The sequence below is a fragment of the Stegodyphus dumicola genome, chromosome 1 (genome assembly GCF_044657685.1).
Source record: "Stegodyphus dumicola isolate Sdum_Otavi_A_Nest chromosome 1, ASM4465768v1".
Lineage (NCBI taxonomy): Eukaryota > Metazoa > Arthropoda > Arachnida > Araneae > Eresidae > Stegodyphus > Stegodyphus dumicola.
Window position 1 is genome coordinate 119,350,534 of NC_140768.1, and position 22,072 is coordinate 119,372,605.

At 37.2% G+C, this 22,072-nt stretch overlaps 1 protein-coding gene across 2 annotated transcripts in view; it reads right to left on the reverse strand.

The window, feature by feature from the left end:
* LOC118180332 (synaptic vesicle 2-related protein-like) overlaps positions 1–22,072 on the reverse strand; it is a 131,628-nt gene that overhangs the window by 24,781 nt on the left and 84,775 nt on the right. For both annotated transcript variants that reach the window (XM_085819778.1, XM_085819776.1), the window contains 2 exons: positions 20,125–20,214; positions 15,415–15,528 (listed from right to left, as the gene is read on the reverse strand). In XM_085819778.1, coding sequence (XP_085675904.1) covers positions 15,415–15,528; positions 20,125–20,214 — 204 coding nt within the window. The remainder of the gene's footprint in view (positions 1–15,414; positions 15,529–20,124; positions 20,215–22,072) is intronic.

The window sequence follows — 22,072 nt, forward strand, 5'->3', positions numbered from 1 at the left end:
GCGTTATGGACACTCAAGAGAGCACTGCCATTACAGAGCCCGCTGCATGAAATGTGCAGGCTGGCATGAAACGTTCACGTGCAAAACTCCGAAGGAGAAACTACCGGCGCGCTGTGCGCTCTGTGATCGAAGTCATGTCTCGTTGTACAAGGGATGTGAAAAGTATCCCAAAATCCAAAGAAATGAACCCCAACTCTCAGCGAAAGAGCAGGAAGCTAGATTTAATTTGAATAAAGATGACTTCCCCACCTTGCCATGTGGAAAAACTGACGAAAACGCCAAAACTTGGCCCAGTTGGGCGAAAGGTGGAAAACCTGAAGAGAACATATTTGATTGGTTCAAAAAGCAGCTTTGCAAAGTGAAGGAACTTTTTACGAAGTTTAAATCAGCAAAGTCCCTAATGGGTAAAATTGAAGTCTGCGTGGAAGCCATCGAATACATTTCAAATATTGAATATGAGTTCTAATAACCATGTTCACGTGACAAATCTGATCGATGCGACGCATTCTTACTTAAGGATATCCCTTTTCAATGCAAATGGTGTTTACTACAAGAAACTTGAATTAATGGAATTTTTATCGGCTCATGATATTGACATTATGTTGATAAGTTCAAAATCCCAGGTTATAGCGTTATTAGAAGCGATAGGCTCAGGACTACCCGCGGAGGTACTGCAGTTGTGATCGAGAATCACATTAAATTCAACACTATCAAGCTCCCGACGACGACGAGATTAGAATACACTGCAATTCTTGCTAACAGTACGACTAATGAGAATTACCTTGTAGTAGCAGCGTACAACCCTCCGCAGGATATTAACTTACAGGACTTAGACATCATAATGTCGACGAATTTCCCTACCATACTTGCGGGTGATCTAAATGCAAAAAGTCGCTCCTGGGGAGCCAGGATGGGTAACAGAAATGGTAGTCTACTTAAAAACTATATCTATGTAAATAACTTATAGCTAGTCACCCCAAGTGAATACACTTTCTACTGTCGAAGTGGCGGAGACATACTAGATATTGAATTACTTAAAAATATTAGTCAGACTCCCTACTTAGAAGTCAAGAAAGAACTGCCGTCAGACCACTATCCAGTAGTGTTTGATTTCCACGGCTTTTACCCTCACCCTCCAAGGAAACGTACTAAAGTGAATTGGACCAGCTTTACAGATAAACTACGGAACATGCCTTGTAATCCCCATCTGAGAGACAGCGGGGAAATTGAAAGTGAAATTTATTCGCTGACTTCCAAAATTCAAAATGCGATTAAGAGTTCTTCGTATGCTTGCAGAGATACCTTAAGGAATAAACTCCCTGAAGATATATCTCACGACATAAAGGAAAGAAATAGAATTAGGAAAAGGTTTAATGTTACGCAAGACCCTTCACTTAAAAGGACTATAAACTACCTCAACAGGAAAATTCAGGCCGGCATCATGGAATTCAGGTCAAGTAATTGGGATAATCTTTTAGAGCATTTTAACACAGATACAAGCTCTATGTGGAAAATTGTGAATGCGATGAAAAAAGATAGGACGTATCACATTGCTCCAATTAGTCACATGGGATCCAACCACTATTCTGAAGAAGACATAGCCAATGTGTTCGCAGAGAAACTTGAGGAGACGTTTAGGCCCAACCCTCATCACGAAGAGGAGGTTCAAAATGTTAACATGCTCAAAAACAGGGATAATACGGATTATATAAAATTCATCTCCCCGACAGAAGTCCATACTATCATTAAACATATCAATACCAAGAAAGCTCACGGGTTTGACGGGATCAGCAATCGTGCTCTGAAGGCATTCCCTCCAAGGTGTATAGTGCTACTTACAAACATCTTTAATGCTTGCATCAGGACGAGTTATTACCCTTCGTAGTGGAAACACTCGATTATATCACTATACTGAAGCCGGGGGAAAACCCCTCACTTACAGACAGTTATCGTCCTATTAGCCTTCTTCCGGCTATCGGAAAAATATTTGAGAAAGCTTTAAACAACAGAATTACAGACCACCTAGAAAGATTGGATCTGATAGACCCGGCCCAATTTGGTTTCCGGAAACATCACAGTACAACCCATCAAGTACTAAATATCGTTGAGATTATCACGAGAGCTTTTTTCCACAAGACTGATGTGGCGGCATGCTTCATAGACCTTGAGAAGACCTTTGACAAGGTCTGGCACGAAGGACTGATTTACAAGCTAAATAACATTCTTTTTCCTGTCAGCCTTGTGAAGTTAATCATCTCATACCTAAAAAGAAGAACCTTCCAGGTGAGAGTTGGAGACTCCCTTTCCGGAAGGAAATTCATTGCCAGCGGCGTCCCGCAAGGGTCTGTTATTGGCCCAAAATTATTCAACATTTTCGTTAATGATTTACCCAACCCACTGAATGCTAAAACCCTGAAATATGCAGACGACACGGTGATTTTATCGGAATCTAAAAGCCCCCAACTTGCTCTTACTAACCTACAGTTTCACATCAACATAGTAGCTGCTTGGTGTCAACTTTGGAGAATTAAAATTAGTACCGCAAAATGTAAAATTGTCCAATTCCGTCGCTACAGAAGAAATGTCACTAAGAACACGGATATCAAGATAGAGAATGATGTGATTCCAGTTTGCTCGTTCGCAAAGTACTTGGGAGTTACCCTAGATGATAGGCTCACCTTCAAAGAGCACGTAACCAACCAAGTAAATAAAGCAAACGGAGTTTTCATGTCGCTTTATACTGTTATAGATAAAAAATCGAAATTGAACTTAAAAGCTAAATGCATGATCTATCTCACTATGATTAGGCCAGTTATGCTCTACGCCGCCCCAGCGTGGGCAATTGCCAATAAGACGGATAGAAGAAAACTAGAAGTCCTTCAAAACAAAATTTTGAGAGCCATCACTAATGCGCCCTGGTTTGTACGAAATAGCATCATTCATGCAGCCTTGAAAATAAAGCCCATTCCTGAACAAATCCTCATGGAGGCACACAACTTCTTCGAAAAAATGGATAATTCTCCAGTGCACACGCTAAGAGAACTCGGTAATTATGACCCTACGGTGGACAGCGTGGTGAAGAGACCTCGGTCAATTCACCATAATGCGCGGTGGTGATGTAAATATGTAAATAGTGTACATATGAAGTTGTGTTTTGTGCTCTATCTAACCTTATTTAACCAAGTACTGTGTTACTGCCAAAATTAGCTATTTGCCTGGAAGCAGGCTAGAGACTCTGAATTAATTACTATGTGTTAAGGACTGTGTATTCTGTGATCTCACCACGCCCACTGCTGTGGTTCTACTCCTGATTACCTGCTGGACTGCGCACCCTATCTCAGGAACCTTACGCTACTATCCTGACCGAATGCATCATGCAAGGACTTGAATGCTGGATGATTTTGTTTTCCAAGTACTAATTTCCCAATTTTCGTATATTCAGCTTGACTTCGCCATGGAATGATTGCACCTTGTTCTAATGTCACGCCCCCGGGTGAGGTGCAGTAGCACCTTAATGTACTCTAAAAACCTTGAATGGCCTTTATAGGCTGCACAGATTGTACAGGTCAAAACTCAAAGTAGTTGTATACCTGAGGTGAATCAGAAATAAATAAATAAAAAAAAAGTTCCTTACATTAGTTAGATTGTTGTTGTTTTAAGAGTTTGTTTAGAAAACTGCTCTTGTTGATCGTAGCGAATTCGCGGATTAGCTTTCTTTAGCTGTTTTAAATTAAGTTCTTTTGAACGTTTGAGTAGTTAGAAGATACTACTGTGATATATTGTCATACTGCACGATTATTTGAGGACATTCAATCACATTTGTTGTGATAATAATAAATTTTCTTCATTTTTCATCGGATTTGTGCATTCATGTCGTAACGAACCCGTATGCACCCAACAATATAAAAAGAGATAATATGCCACGAACACAGTGTCGTATCTTTGATTTTTCTGATGTGGGGCAAAAGCTAAAACTGCCGCCCTAGCCCATCATCCTTTTTCTCTAACAAGTTTTAATTTGTTTAATAAATACAAAAATAGATACGGTTTGAGGTAAAAAAAACTAAGCTCCATTTTGTACTCAATTCTTTACGTACTTTATACATACATGTAATATTTCAGTTATTCCAACACATCGTGGGTGAATGGTGAGGCTATTCCATTACACGTTTTGGCAGATGGTTGAACGAAGCTGGGATGATTGAAGCACGGAGAAAAATGACGACTCCGGACTTTTCACTTTTAAACAGCATATCTTTATTTTAATTTAGAGCAGATGATTTTTTCCAGATGAAGTTAATCAAATTACTTAGTCAGTAATTGCAATACGACTGATTGTAAATTGTAATGCGTTCTAAAAAAAGAAAGAGGAGCATAGCGGAGATGTTAGCAGGACAAAGACGAGAAGGCATCTGTGTAGGAAAACTTATGACGCAGCATTTATATGAGAAGGTTATGTAACAGTTCTAGAAAAATCGCGATCTATACTTTTTTTATATCTTACATCTTATATATCTTACATCTTTCCTAACGAAACTACATTTTAAATAAATCATAATATTTTTGAATTATTAACTTTGATCTTAAAATGATTTAAGCAAAATATTAAACTCATAACACAATGCAATTACTTATAAATGCAAAATTACTTATAATGCAAAGTCGTTTTAAAAACGCAATTTACTCCATTTGGAACTTCATACCACTTCAATATCACATTAATAACTTTTGATAATATTTCATTCTTTGAATAAGAGCACTGAAAAACGCAAAATGTGCACCAAACACTATTTCACTCATGAGGTTGCTGACCTTCAAAGCACTTTGGATGTTTTTCTTTTTACGCGATGATCGGAAATGCATTAAGAATATTCGAAGCGAGCTAGAACCAGTAACCATATTTCACTACGTTGGCGACACTGACCTTGATTCGAAATACTTTTCATTTCGATTTTCAACTTACAGATAGATACTCGATGATTTTCAAAGCACTTTTTAAATATGCCGTTAAATCACACACCGGAAACGAATTTGATGATTCACTAGAAGTTGAAGCAGCAGAGTTAGATATCCATTGGGGAAAACTTGCACCAGGTTAATCCTGTCTTGACTTTTTATAAATATTTTAAAATGCGTAGATGAAGACAGTGGAGCTTTTAACAGCTTAGATACTGCGTAGATGACCGAGAAGACCGTAGTGGGTTGAAAGTGGCAGAGTGGAAAGCATGATGACGTAATTTAGCACAACGTATCTGGAAAACTCACAATCTTTATTTTTTTTACGCGTATCAAAACATCCTTTTCAGACAAGATGTTTTCTAATTATATTTGAATACAGTAAGTTGCATTTTGAAGACGACGTTGTTTTAAGCAAGTAAGCGGCAGCAGCATACATAAAAAGCTTCTTGCCGGCAGGAGCGCTTATGCGGGAAAGAGGGAAAAATTATAGAACTTCAGAGGAAGAAGATTGGAAGTGGGAAGTTTCAGTTCAGAGGAAGAAATTTCAGTTCAGATTTTTGGTTTACAATTAATTTGATTGGAGAAGAGGCATCTGCATTAAAACGTTACGTAAGATAGAAAAATGTGGAACCTCTGAGAAGAGATGAATTTAGGGGCAGATCACCAAATTTAATATGTTAATTTTGAAGTCGCCAATTCTTTTTTGAACAGCTATCATTTTTGTTATATCTTACATACATATACATATAAAGGAAAAATACGTACCAAAGTCACATAATTAGAAAATCGTCCCCTTCTAGGAGAATCGCCTTTCTGGTGAGCTTAATGTCGGATACAATCCTAATCCTAACTAATCCTCCAGTCCTCGCCACCATTCGTTTTTCCGCTCTAGGGAGAACGGACATCTCCTAAGCTTCTCACTATTCCGTATTATTTCATACTGGTTAAATTAGGTTAGATTAGATTATATGAATATGTCAAAAACAGGATGGCTATCTGCTTAGAGAGATGGTGCTTTCGTGTAGGAACTTTTTAAAGGAAACTGGCTCGTGTTCACGTTACACATGAGGAAATCAACGAAAACAAACCATGCAGCCAGCCCGTTTTCCTGGGTTTGAACCCAGGCAAGGTCGAACTACCAGTATTCAGCGGATTTGTCTGATTATTTACTATATGTTTCGCCATTAGGCACTGCCTGGAAAAGGAGGAAAGTGGAAAAAAATTTGTAAGGGAAACTAGCCTGTATCTATGTTACACACGGGGAAAGTCACAGAAATGCTCATACACTCATTCACATATACTCGACCCTCGGACTGAACTATTAGTGCTCAGCGGCTCTTATTGCTCAGCCACTAACGGGGGCCATTGCATACAAAATATGGGCTATTACTGAGAGTATTCGTGCTTCCTGTCTTGTTTTTCATATTTCCTATTTCATAAATAATTTTAAATTCTTACCTGCCTTAACGCTATTAAAATATCACGGAATTAGTAACGAAAATTAAAATTTTAAGTAAGCCTTTTGTTCTGCAACTAAGTGCATGCAGTCGTCACAATTTGATCCACGGTTTGATTTTCGGTTGTAAGAATCGCAAAACTTGATAAGCGCTCCTAGCTCACCGATGATCGCAGATATTTTTTAATATGTTTTATTTTGCTGAAACTTCGATCTGAACGATGTTCGTGATTCGTCCTCAAATAGTTCATCAGATTGCTTTTTGTGCTTTGGAATTCTTTATTAGAATAGACTGAACTGCAATTTTTTCGGCCACTGTTTTACTCTTGTTTCCAATATTCTATAGGTTTTTGCTCTCATTTTTTATAATTCGTCAGTTCTTTCATTAACTACACAGAACACGGAAGAGGGATTCCTTTTGAATTTCTATATTTACTCGATGGAATTCTGGAAAAATATTAGCTCTAATTTTCAGGTTGATATAATAAATTCAAAATTTTCCACAGCATGTACCACATGTCCTACCTCGTGCTTTGATTCCGCATCAAGAGAAATATCTTGAATTTCTTTTAAATATTTTTTATACTTCCGGTAAATTCATTAGAAAGACTTTCACATCCACATATTTTGCCGACCATCTCGTCCGGCTGCTTCCTTTTAAGCTGTATTTTGTACTCTTTTACATAATATACCATTGAGTAGTGCATCCGACAAAAAAGCGAAGTATTTTCTGAGTAATTCCAAAGAGATTAACAGCTTCCGAGCCCGAAGGAGCAGAATGCACACCGACAAGATACGAGGAGTGAGCCAAACATGGCCCAAATTCATCTAGCTTATTCATTTCTGTAATTCTAGCTTGTACTGTTTTAGAAATGCCAGCCATATTAGACCCGTTGTCGTAAGACTGACACCAACATTGTCCAATGGCTAAACCATCAAGTGTTAATTAAGACACTAATTTTCTATAATGTGTTCAGAAATACATTCTCCCATCTTTCCACCAACTTCAGTGAAATCAATTAAATTTTCCTTTATCTCACGCACATCACCATACATTTTTACATATTGAATCACCTGCTTAATGTTTACTGTATGAGAAACATATGGAGTGCAATCGAGCATTATTGTGTAGTATTTGACTTCTTTAATATCGTTTAAAATGCTACTTCAGACAGTTTTGCCTTTAAATTAATAACTTCATATTGAATTATCTTTGATAAATATGATTCCTTTCCCATTGTTAGGTGCTTTGACTGGTACTTAAGAGTTGAATTATGTTTGGCAAGCGGAGAGATTTTAAATTCAGAAAATTTCCTTCGCTAGGTCGTGGACATTTTGTGAACAGACTACTTGGAATTTCATCAGACCCAAGAAAAGAACGACAGTTTGTTGAAAGATACATTACCGTATCCATGATTATATAGAATTTCTCTCCATTTTTCTTTCTCTGTGTAAATGAGTCGCTAAGCGTCGTGGTCGATGCCTTGGCACGATTTCATTTGATGTACTCGAATTTTGCACTTAATCATGCACCTCTGTCGATTCCAGACACTTCATGCTCAGTTAATCTTGCTAAAACTCTTTTCCAATGAATGAATCCTGTAGTATGGTGTGGCGGCAGCACCATGTTTCTGATAAATCTTGCAGGGTGTACAAAAAATTGCATTCTTAAACCAAAATCGTCTAAGCTTTTCATTATTTACTAATGTTCTGTATTACATGTGAAATGTCTGCCATCACGTTCAATGGGACTGAGGTTTACCTTTTCTGGATATTTACCGGCGAATAATACTGACTGACTGCTTAAGAAAGATTGTTGGTAATCGTTCATTTTTTTCTATGACCAGCCAACTGCATGGGGTCCAAAAAATCTAAAATTTTTAGTTTTTCGTCTTTCTGCTGCCCGCTCCCATCTAAATAAAGAGATCTTTATATCATAGTTTCATGTCTTTCAGCTATTCGTTTAATGTCGATGAAGAAGGTTGTTCTTTCAAATGCTGACTTATCGATTGTTTGAGGATGATATATGCAGTCATGTTTTGTCACGCAGATTGCAAGAAATATTCATACCTTCTAGAATCTCAGCATAATCGGAATTGCGGCAGGGTCTCACAGTTTACTTCTTCCGTAAAGTTATTTTTTCATCTTAGCTGAAATTTATTTTCTCTGTTTGGCCTTATCTTTGGCTCATTTTCTATACTCCGCTTTTCTCCCACTCGGAGCACAGATGGTTTCTTTTAATCTAAATGAAATACACTACGAATTGCCTTAATAAGAATAACTAAGCATTGACGTAATTACACTCAACAGTCCTAAATAAATGGTCGCGTCTCGCTAAATATAGTTCTGGCTATTGAAAGCAAGCATATCTAAGAAAAAAGAGAGGGAAAAAAAAGAGTACAGAAGAGACTTAAAAAAAAGGATAAAAAATAAATCTAGCTTTAAAATCTAAAATGCGCTCTTGTTCCGAGTCAAACCAAAGGTGAACCTAAGTTGCCGAGGGACTGCAAAAAAATCTAAATGCCTTGCTTCATCTTGAAGACATATTGACGGTGTCTTGTATATACTCGACGAATATTAAATCGAATTATTTTATTTGTCCAGGATGGCCCAAGGTTAATTTTTTGGGTTAGCTCTTAGTTACAATGCTTCTCCATTTCCCAGCAGACGTTGCTATGAAAACCAGGCGAATTCTTCAACAAGCTATCATTCTATTTCTCATTTGAATACACCCCGCCCAGACAGGAAACGATAGAGGGACTCCAGATGTAACTGATAGGGTCAGTCTGATTCTATCACTTACGTCTGGAGTCCCTCTATTGGTCTCTTTCTGATCTTATATTTATAGTTGTAATCGGCTGTACTTAATTTTATTTTAACTCATGTTCCTTTAAAAGGGTTTTTAGTATTTAATTAGAAATCTTCTTAGAAGAGGTTTTTAAACTTGGCCTTAAAACTACACTGAAGTGCCACTGAATTAGGGATAGGTAGTCAATAACGAGTCGGGCCTCCTCTGACATTTATAATGGCTGAAAAACGACGAAGCATAGATGGAAGCATTGTACTTGCCAAACTTCGGATAGAGGTGTCCATAATTCAAGAATGGTCGCTAGTGGTGTGTGATGTGGTTTCACACTTATCTCCAAAATATTCGAAATGTGCTCAGTAGGAATTAAGTCAGAGCTTCTAGGTAGCCAATTTATTAGTTTACAGAAAAGTCTCAAAGGAATGCTCATCCAACCGGGACCTGTGAGAGATGTAGTTATCTTGCTGGAATACTCCATTTCTATGTGAGTGATATGTCTGTGTTAAGTAATCGGAATCGATACTCATCATTCCACGCTATTCCTTTCTAGTACTCTAGAGTCCATTATCTAACTTATCTTGCTCATGCAAGACGTGCAGCTCGATGGCATACATTAAGCAATGGTACTCTCGTGGGTCTACGGTTCCCGAAGCCCATATGGTGAAGCGAGCGTTGCACGATCCTTTTACTGACTGTACGACTGTAGCCCTGATTCGCGGAGTGGTAATTTGAGCTAATGTTTGGCTTCGTTAACTATGTACAATACGGCTGAGCCGTCTCACACTACGCTTGTTCTAGGTTAACTGTCCTTTGCAATTTGCCCGATCGCTAGTTTTTTTTCCGACCATTCCTGTATTCTCGGTATACTCTTGACACTGTCGATCCTGAAAATCCTAGCCCGCTGAGGATTTTGGAAATTGAATGGCCCATTCGTCAAGTGCCTACTATTTATTCGATATTGAAACTGTCTAAATCAGAAGTTTTACCCATCCTGGTAATTGAAACAACTGATTAACAACAACCATAGTACTACCGGTATATGCATTTACCAGAACTTCCTCACGTGAGCACAAATGCCGCGGAGCGCTATAAAATTTGTATAGCCATGTCTATCCCTAATTCAGTGGCACATCAGTGTATTGACATTGTACTAAAATTAGAGAGCTGTTTTAGCAAACAACATATCAAATACGATCTAGCGTTATATTTGAACTTGCCGCCCAGGGCAATAATCCCGGCTTGCCCCCCGCTAGATCCGGGATCTGCACAATCATTAATCCGAATATCAGTGCGTGATAAGTTTCGCGAAAGTAGGTAAACTTATAAAAGTACTATGAGATTTTCTACTAAAATGATAGCAGCATTTATACGCTATACTTTTTACAACTTCGAAACAAATGCAAAATAGAACGTAAACGACAGCATGCGCTTATATGCGCAGTTTCAAAGATTCAATGTCAAAAGAGCAATAGAAGCTCATTGGTCCATTTATGAAACTCCTCCCTCAGTGGCGATACAGATGCGCACTTGTGAATTATGCGTCCTGGTTACTCATTCTTTATACATCAACATTTTTTTTTCTTTTTATTTCACTTCTCTCGTGATCCTAAACTATTTTCTTCGTTGTTCACCTCTTCTTAGTGACTTTCCTTATACACATAGTTAATGAATTTACAAAATTATTTTAGCAAAAAAACACAAACACACACCTTATCACTTGAAAATTGTTATAGTGCAAATTGTTTACTGAATACTAGCAACAGGCTCATGGGCAGCCGTGGCATTGTCTCGAAAGAGGAGAACAGGTGTAGTGCGCGCAGTTGTGATTCATTGATCTCGAATAGTGCACCAAATAAAAAAATTTTCGCGTCCACACAGGACCTACGCCAAGTAAGGCGTATTTCAAAATTGACGCATACCGAGGTAAAACTTTACATTCCTCGTAAATAGATGAGGTTACACGCAATTCGACTAAACCTTTTGATCTTCATTCGCGAAGAATGAATCCTTCGAACTGATTCCATAACTCTAAGAATTTGTGGCTGGTGCGCCGTTGTCTAGGATATTGAGTAAAGTACACTGGCTTTTATTTTGCTGAAAATTATTATTTTGAAATAATACTATGTTATATAATATATAACAATACAAATAAATTTCTATAAAATAATACAAGTTTCTAAGCTGTAACATCGATTAAATTAATCGTTTTGCTATCTTTTAGCCCATGGGGAGGGATGTATATTCCATAGTTTCATAAAGTGAATACAGTCAGTCTTTTATTTAGCTACGTACTCTTCACATCCAAAAAAATATAATATGAAAGGTACATATTAATGGTTTGAGAACTAGAAAGAATCGGCTGAACTGGCCGAAGAGGTGACGCCCTCTGTTGATAGTAAGAGGAACCAAAAACTTCAGCACAAATCGATCCGATCCGAACAAATATGGCTGGAGTAGCGCGCGAAGAGCGCTGTTTCCAGCTCATGAGGAGAGCCAGTAGGCACATGACGGTAGGAAGTCTGACGTGGTAGGAGTTAAGAGAATGAGGTGGGGCAGAAGGGGGGCGAGCAAGATGCCGCAAGCCTAGGAATTAGGCCAGACAAGAAGATGCCCCGCAGACGGAGCAGTGCAAGGTAAAGCAATCATGAATTTTTATGATAAGCTACTGTGAGAGTATACTACATGACAGAAAGAGTTTGTAGGAATACAAACTCTCAAAAGCATACATTTGCAGATATAGAGTTACAGTGACAAAAGTGCAGTTTGGAAGATCAGATATCATATAGAAGTTTCGATGAAATAATGAGAAAAGTATTCATAAAAGCTATAAACAATATATACAACTATATACAGGAATATTCTACTTTATGTAGAAAAGTTCATATCTCTGGCTAGGTGGGCTGCCAGCGGTCGTAATTCTTTATCTTCCGGTAGTGGAATGTAATCTAATACATGTAATTTTGACATTTGAGGGCATGTAACTGCTTTCTGGAAAAAGCTTATAAGGTATTTCTCCCACTTCCCTAGCGTGCCTTCGTGGTGTAACGGTAGCATGCTGGGCCGGTATTCCAGAGGTCCGTGGTTCGATTCCCGGCGAAGGCGGTTGCATATTTTTCATCTTTTCTGCTTCCAATTAACCTGACTCTACAAACTGGAGTTTAAGCGATGAAGATGCTCTATGACAGTTTCAATTTTCAAATCCTTGTGTAAAGTCCTATTAGATACGAAATAATGCGCATTCGTGAAGGTGCGCAGCAACTTGTTCTGTGTGATTTGTAATTTAGATATGTCCCTGTCTTTAACTGATGCCCACGCAGGGGATGCATACGTGAAGATTGGCCGTATAACAGAGATGTACAAGTGCCGTTTTCTTCTTAAGTCCAGTTTAGAGTGCTCGTTAATAAGTGGGTTAAGACTCTGAATGACTCCTAGTGTTTTCCCCCTGACATGAGTCAGGTGATCCTTCCAGGAAAATTTATCATTAATAATAACGCCAAGGTAATTCGCCTTGCGTACTCTAGGAACTTCTGTGTCAAATAGCTTAAGCTTTTCTGTGATTTCAGTGGCAGAGTTCTTCTTTCGGATAATGAGCAGTTTGGATTTATCTGCGTTAATTGAAATACGCCATTTGGTACACCAAAATTCTATTTGCGGCATGACTTGTTGAAGTTTCCTGACAGCTTGATTAGGACACATAGATTTTGCAGCAAGCGCCGTATCATCTGCATAACAGCCAATGAAATAATTGTAGTTAAAGCCTGTTTTAGGGAAGTCATTCACAAAGAAGAGATATAAGATCGGACCTAAAATTAACCCTTGCGGGACGCCGGCGTGAATTCGTTTGACTTCAGAAATCTCATTTCCAATAGAAACATGAAAACTTCTGCCTTTCAGGAATGAGTAGATGAGACACGTTAAGGTTTTAGTGAAGCCAAGGGAACGGAGCTTGAAAATTAGACCCTCATGCCAGACTCGGTGAAAGGCTTTAGCCACGTCTAGCATGGGTAAAGCCACATTTTGTCTGTTATGTAACGCACTGCCGATGAACTCAGAAAGTCTGACCAATTTTTTCGTGGTGGAAAGCGTTTTTCGGAAACCAAACTGTTCTTCTGGTAGTTTCTCTAAGTATGGATGGATTCTATGATAAATGATGCGTTCAAAAATTTTCCCCAAAACGGGAAGCAAACTGATAGGTCTAAATCCTTCTGGGCGAGTGGTAACCTTGCCGGCTTTAGGTAAACCTGTTTTAGTTAATGTTATTGACTGCATTAATGATACGGTTAGTAAACAGGTCTATGTCCTGCTTGGTTCTTAAAGCTGTGTTCAGGAAGGTACTATTACTTAAGATCAGATTATACTGCTTCCAGTCTGTAATCTTTTTCTCTTGCGTCATTTTGTTTTTTAGGATTCCAAGTGTGGCCATTACAGGTAAATGATCCGAGCTTAGATCATTAACAACTTCAAGATATACTGGAATTGAAGCGGGGGTAAGTGAGCACAAAGCGAAGTTCCTGAGAGGGAGAATAAGAGTCGTCGTCACATGCTTTGAACAATCGAATCAGAAGCTTGATGGCAAGTGCAAAATAAGGATCATTTAGGCAAGCAGCGCCGGATCTTTGATTTTTCTGATGTGGAGCTAAAACTGTCGCTCTCACCCATCATCCTTAAAGTTTCTCTAAAAAGTTTTAATTTCTTTAATAAATACAGAAACAGGTAGGGTTTGAGGTAAAAATCTAACCTCCATTTTATTTTAAATTCTTAACGTGACCCCCCCCCCCCCGCATTTTTTTTTTTTTTTTTGCTATAAGGGAAAAAAATGTAACGAAGTTACATAATTAGAAATCCGTCCCCTCCCTAGGAGAATCGCCTTTCTGGTGAGCTCACTTTCGGATTCAAGACTAATTTTAACTCTAATCCTGAATGCTTCTAACCCTCCAGTCTTCGCCACCATTTGTTTTCCGTTCTAGGGACAGCGGGCAACCCCTAAGCTTCTCACTATTCCGTATTATTGCATTACTGGTTAAATTAGGTTGGGTTAGATTATATGAATATGGCAAAGACAGGAGGGCTGCCTGCTTGGAGGAGAGGTGCTTTCGTGGAGGAATTTTTTAAAGGAACTGGCTCGTATTCACATTACACATGAGGAAATCCACGAAGAGAAACCATGCAGCCAACCCGTTCTTTTGGGTTTTAACCCAGGCAAGGTCGAACTACCAGTATTCAGCGGTCTTAATCACTCGGCCACTGCTCAGGACATTTGTTTGATTATTTACTATGTGTTTCGCCATTAAGCACTGCATGGAAAGGGAGAAATGCCTTGTGGAAATTAAGGAGACTGACTGGTATCTGCTTAGAGGAGAGGTGCTTTCGTGGAGGAACTTTTTAAAAGAAACTGGCTCGTATTCACGTTACACATGAGGAAATCCACGAAAACAAACCATGTAGCCAGCCGGTTCGCCTGGGTTTAAACCCAGGCAAGGTCGAACTACCAGTATGCAGCGATCTTAATCTGTCGGCCACTGCTGAGAACATTTGTCTGATTATTAACTATGTGTTTCGCCATTAGGCTCTGCATGGAAAAGGAGGAATATCCATGGAAAAAACTTTGTAAGGAAAACTGGCTTGTATCTATGTTACACACGGGGAAAATCACGGAAATACTCATACAGCCAGCCCATTCATCATTACGATCGATGAGAGTCTACAGTTGATTGCTCTCAAATTCTTAGAATTTATGCAAAAATGCAAGAAAATTGAATCTCCGCAAGAAAAATTTCTACTTGCTCTGGGAATGGTAGAGCAAATGCTGAAAATGGACTTGTAATTTCTCCTTTTTCTCGGTAAGATGATTTTACTAGTTTTATCTTGTAGTTCCATAGATTCCGATGGATAGCGCCACCTGATGGACTCTTCTGCTGGATGCGCCTTATGATCAAGTCAGAAGTCCCTCCTCTACATGGACCTTATAAGAGATATCTTCTTATAAGGTCCATGCACCTCTACCTATGACGTCCTGCTGTCACCTCCCTCTTTCCATCTCCGACTCCGCCCACTTACCCGTCCAGACAGTTCAACGTCATTTGCCCATTCTGGGATAAGTATATCATCGAGCCGGCTACGTCGCGTATTTTACAGCGACAGCCCGGCATAAGAGTATCAAAAAAAAAAAAAAAAGGGGGGGGGGGTAATTTACCTTCATTTCTGCTCCTCTTGTTTCTAAAGGAAGGAAATACGCCGCCACTGCAGCTAACAATATGCAGCCTCCCAGCAAAGATACTGCACCAACAGGATTTTCGATCACAAGCACCTAAATGAAAGAAAAATAGTCGAGATATTCTCTTAATTATACATAAAATTCAGTATTTGTTCGTTAATATATATGCATGCACACTGGGAAAAAAGTTTTCGCGCGGAAGATCTGAATATATTAGCATAAGTTCTAATTTTTACTTCATATCTGGAAAAAATAGTGAAATACGTTTAATTTGAAACTTTGCTGTTGTTGTCGTGTCCACATTTCATGGAACAATGGTTGCCAGAGCCTACTCCGAAGAGAAATTCGACTATTTTCCAACCCCAATTTTGAGGGGGGGCACCCCGGGTGTCTTCCACCCCTCTCCTGTCCCACCAATTCAGACGAGAGGATTTTCCACTCGCCGCATATTTAGAGTGCCGCAATGCCGCACCGACACTATAACATTTGCAAACATCCATGTCTTCTCCGGGATTCAAACCCGGAGTCCTTCGGTACCATAGTAGGCTTCCCTAACCACTATACCGTCTGGGCGACATTTGAACCTTTTAAGTTTTATTTTTTGAGTTTATAATAAATGTCTATTTTTTACAAAATTCGGTAAGTATTTTAAGTGAGACATTTAGGAGATATTGTGAAGTGTCATGCCAAAAATATTTGCGTACGCAATATGCAATATCTCAGCAGACAACGAAGAGTGTCTGTTTTGACGTGCCTGACGAATATTTTCTATACGTATCAGTGGCATAGCTAGGGTGGAGACCTGTTCCGTGGCCTTCGAGATTAGATGGCCTAGTCAGCTGCAGAATCACGTGATTTGACGTCACGTAAGGCGTCTGAACTTTCACCCTTCGCACTGCATTGTGTGGACACTGCAAGCGAAGACTTCTTATTACGTTGATTGCGTGCTGTGCTGTATTTTTTTATTATTCGTGTCTTTTTATTGCTAAATTTAAGTAATGTTGTTAAGGATATTTTCGTTTTTAAATTGAGATTACTAGTTAACTTATTTGTTAACAAGAATAACGATCGACGTCTATGTAGAGCTGTCTTCACCATACCTGCACGATGTTGCGTTCCAGCATGCAAATCCAATTACGATTTCACCAATGAATAAGTATTCAAATTTCAAAAAGATACGGTAAAACGGGATTTATGGATAAAAAAAAATTCCAAGGAAAATTTTTATTCCAAATGATCGCAGCTTTGTGTGTGAAAAACATTTTCGAAAAGATGATATTATTCGCTATGATTATTTACCAACAAACGAAGGTACTTTTATTCAGACGTCCAGAGGGCATCCTAAATTAAATAACGATGCTTACCCATGCAGTTTTTCTGGTTGTCCAAAATACTTATCTGAAAGTCCAACCCCTCAGAGGATGAGCAGGGAGGAAAAAAGAACTAAGATGGAGAAGCATATTTTTAATGAATTTTTGAGAAAGGACAAAATAGCATCATTTGAGGATTTTTCTTCTATGTTACCGAATAAGTTAAATATTTCAGATACTTCAAATATTATTTTACACAAATCTGCTGCTGGTATTTATATTTTATTGCTCAGTTTTCATCCACATCCTAAAATTGAGAAAAGTATCTTTGTATCGCTTCATATGGATATAGCAGTTTATCTAGGAGATGAAGTTGTTCCAGTTGAAAGTAAAGAAGATAACAACAACATTCTTTACTGGTCAAACTTACCGAGATATATGTACAAAACATTAACATGTTTGATGTTCATGAAACTTGTTTAATGTGTGGAATTTCCTTTTCTAGCAGATTAAAAAAAATAATGAGCACCATTTCAAATATTTGTTTAAACAATTATACTAAAGTTCTTCAAAATAATATGCATACAAAAATCGATGAAAGGAAACTTAAAAAAAGTCAAGAATACGTGCTGAAAAGATATGAGTATGTAAATGACATTGTTTTATTTTTTAAAAATAGTGTACTAAATATGATGCAGTTCAAATATATTTTCAATAATGTATCTTTTACATTTAAATTTATTAATCCTTATGCTGTTTCCTTATTATTTTATAATACTTCATAATTTTTCAAAATAAATTATCAATTGCGATTAATTATTGCTTCAGTATACTAGTACAACTTGCACAGTATTTGCTAATAATTAGACAGAAATGATGGTTTGTTCTATGTATAGTTGTTTTGCTGTTTTCGTTGGCAAATTCATTGATTTTACGCTTTTGTGAAACATTATATGGATGGCTTTTATTTGTAAATATATTATTTATTATGCAGCTACATATAAGTAATAATGTAAATATTATTATAATTATTGCTATAGATAACATATAAATATGTGAAAGTTATTCGTTTTCTGTAATGGTGCAGCAAAATTGTAATTTATTTAATTTAAAAATTGGGGATTTAAATTTTTTCTGTGGCTTTTGAACTGCTATTCATTTTATTAGATAGTAATTTAAATGAATTAAAAATGCATTTGTATAATGTTTGGAAGCTCTGAAATATTTATAGTTTTAAGGAAAAATAATTTTTTACGTCTTTTAATTTGCTAAATTATATTTACTTTTGTTAGTGAATTATTTATATTTCTAAATCTCTTTATTCCTTTCATTCCTCTCCTTCTCAAACTGTAAAGACATTTTTATGTTAATAAATAACAGCCTTTTTATTTACTTATTTCAAAACTTGTGTATCCTAACAAATTATTACAATACAGTGTAAAAAAAATGCACAAGATAACCTAAAACATGGCATCGAAAATTTCGTTAATATTTCTTAAAAAATAATATTTATTAAGTTATTAATCTTAACTGCAAATGAATATACGACCTTTTATATACGTTTTCCAGTCAAGTCTCTGGAAATTTAATTATTATGCATTATTAAAAACAAAACACTCTAAACATCGAACGAAACGCTCGTATTCAAATCTGAAGCAAAGAAAGTCACGGAAGGATCAGACGCCTTTCGTGACGTCACTCGTAGCTAACCAGGCCATGTTATCTCGAAGGCCACGCCTGTTCCCGGGCATAGCTTCGCCTTATCCATCACCTCTCTCTCTTTCAACCTAGCGTTGAAAGCAGAAAGAATTTATCGTCCATAGTGCGGACTACTTATTGACTTCCTTCTCTGTAAACCCTTAATGGTCTCCTTCATTACCCTTCAGCCAGTGCTTTGTCTTAATCACCTCAGTTTTCCTTAACGAAGTTGTGGAGGTAATTGCATTAAGTTGCAAAGGTACTCCGGAAAATATCGCCTTGGGCCTTGGGCCGGGCATAGCTTTTAGAAGGTGCCAAACTGATGTTACGAAATTTTAAAATGAAAGGTTTTTCATTTTGGGCAAACAGGAGAGGGCGCGAAATCATCATTTGCCATCGGAGGCTGATCATCATTGCTACGGCTAATATACGTTAGCTGCCCATAATTCAAAGACCTGGATTACTATTATGGTGTGCCTGGCGAATGGTGCTTGTATTTAAGCTGAATGTGAATGCAGATATCAAGATGATGATTATTGTTTGTGCATTTACTGATCATAATCATCTGCATCAACGGATTCGCAACTAACTGCTCATCTATCTGTCTATTCAAATATCGCTGCCAATATGGCGAGTGGCGCGACGTGTCCGGCTCAGAAAAATATACTACTTTATCACTTCAAGTAAAAAGTTCGTCAAATGAGTTCCTAGTGGGAAATCGGAGATTTTGAAAAGAGAATTCCGAAGGAGAATTCATCTTAAAAAGGAAGTAGAGATCCAAAATTCTGTTCCAGCAATCATGTCTACGACACTAAGTACAAGCAAAAGCTTTTATTCGGGGGTTTTACTGTTGTTGCATTTTTCGACAGCCTGCATAAGTTTGCTGAAATAAATATTTTTTCTTTCTTCCACATTTATTTCCAGTCTTTTCAAAGTTTTAATCTGTTCATGTTGTGGAGCACTCTGCACTTTTGCAGCAACATGTTTCACTGGTGATTCGACGTTACGAGTCTGAGCATCATTGCAAACAGATTTATTCGGTCTCAGAAAGAGTTTTTACCTTCTTTCCTGATGCAAATTTTCATTCTTCAATGAGACTGCGTGATCCAGTTTACAGTGGCCGTATATCTGCTTCTATTCTTTAGGAAGAATAAAGGTCAAGTGACCCTTCATGTATCTAGGCGGCTTTTGTTGACACACATTGTTGTTGACAGCGGAAAACTGAATTCTCCCTTTCTCCGAACTTTATTTATACCTCGCAGATAGATGGGCTCTGGAAACTTCTGGGCGAATGGGTCACAATGCTTCGAAAATATGTTCTCGCGAATCTTGAAGAAAATCGTCAAGTTGGTGAGAAATAGGCAAATGTCGCACAGTCGCCAAGGCCTTTTTATGAACGAAATCGCCTGTAACTGGAATACTAACTGAGCTATTTTTATAATTTCAAAATTTTTGAACTCAGAACTAAAAATCTATAATTCTATGCAACCAATAAGCACTTAAACATAAGATATGTGGTCATAAATTGGATTAAATACAAAATAAACCTTAAAATTATCATTCTGAAAACAATTGTTAAGTAAAATAAAACAATACAAAATAACTACAACAACATAGCAACTCAAAAAACACAATAAAAAAGGATTAAAATATTAACAAAAATATTTGCCATAATACTTACTTGCGCCACATAAGGTATTACCATGCCACCCAACCTGCAAAAGGAGCTACCTGAGCCCATTGCTATTGCTCGGAGAGATGTAGGAAAGGCCTGTGGGGAAGAGAAGAAGAATAAATTTTCGATGGATTATTTCCGCATTTAGCTTCACTAGTCTAAGCTACTTATTAAGTTTAAGCTTTTAAGATTCAGAATTTTTGCTAATAACGATAGTTCACACTGGTATTATCTACCAGAAACCAGGGCAGTAACTTTAGACATGGAGACCCCGGAAAACAAATAATATCGAAGCCCACTTCTTTATTGTTTTTCCCCCTATCAACCATTATTTCTAGTTATTATTGAACATTTTCTTATTAATAGAAGCATTATACACCTTGACCGAATGAAATTCTTTTCAATACATATTTCGTTGATATCTGCTATTATATATTATTTTTTATTCCTGTTTATTCCTATTAGTCCTAAGTTAATAATATCCAAAGCAATTTGATGTCATATAGAGTGTAACGCATACAATGTACATAGGGTTTTTACACAGTCTTAAAACGATTTCATTAAACATTTTTTTAAAGCAAATGTTTTGGATTTAAATTTTCTGGCAACAGTTTGTTATTTAAAAGAAGGAGTATTTTTTGCTACTTTTAAATTTATTCTTCTTCCAAAATAATGTATCAAGAAGTTATATTTTCATATAAACGAGCTATGAATTGAAGGAACGTTTTTGCACTTTCCGAAGAGAAATATTCGTATTCCGTGATTTAAAACTTATGAGATGCATGGTATTAAAATTTCAAAGTACAAAATAATTAGCATTATTAATCAGACAGCCATTACTCATTATTTCTAAATGGAAAGAAGACTTCAAATTAATACCCGAAAAATGTACGTACTGTACGTACTATCTTTCTAAAGTTAAATATCGTTGGTAACAAGAGAAAATCCGTCGAAGCCGAAACCAGTTGCAAAACACATTTCTAACAACAAACAATAAAGTAACAAACCACGATTTACAATATAGGCGTTAAATAATGTTGCCCAGCTTTTGCCGAGGCATGTGGCTCAGCGCAATAGCGTTTATAGTACTCTAATGGAAATGCCTGCAACAAAAATGTTCTGTTTATTAACGAAAAAAAAAAAAAAAAAAAAAGCACAAAACTGGTTCCCGTCTCTTAAAATTTTTGTATTTGTTCTGCGATGCGCTAGCACATCGTCTGAGAAAATCGCGTCTGGGAGAGTATCTGTGCAGTCGCGAAGCGTTACCATGGTTACCAGATTTTTCTTTACCGTTGTTATTGTTAAAAATAAATGAAAATGATTGTTCTAAAGATCTGAAGTTGTGTTTTAATGAACCATTTACTAACGCAGATGAGAGTGATGATTCATTTTCTAAAGAGTTAGATAGTGATAATTTTTCTAAGAGTTAGAAAGTTATATTTCTCCGTGCTTCGAAATTTACCACACTCAGTCTTCATTTTAAATTTTGTTATTTCTTACTGTAAATAGCCTTTATTGTGTTATTTTATTAATTTTTAAACTTTACTGATGGGTTTTTGTCAATTAAAACAAGAGGCAATATAAAAGACCAATACAGTTAATTTATCCACTTGAAATAAGCTGATATTTCTCCTTTAATATTGGCTTATGCATAATAAATGTCCTTAAGTACAGTGTATGCTCATGTAGTACTATTTGTATTTGTGTTTTACCTATTAATTTGCGTTATTAATTTGTGCTGTATTTGATCTCTTGTTAATGTTCAATGTACTCTTAACAGAGTTCAGGTGGGGTGTGTTTAAAATGTTTGCATTTGTTCTGCAATGCGCTAGCACATCGTCTGAGAAAATCGTCTGCGAGAGTATCTGCGCAATCGCAAAGCGTTACCATGGTTACCAGTTTTTGTACACCGTTATCACTACATTGTTAAAAATAAATTAAAATGGTTGTTCTA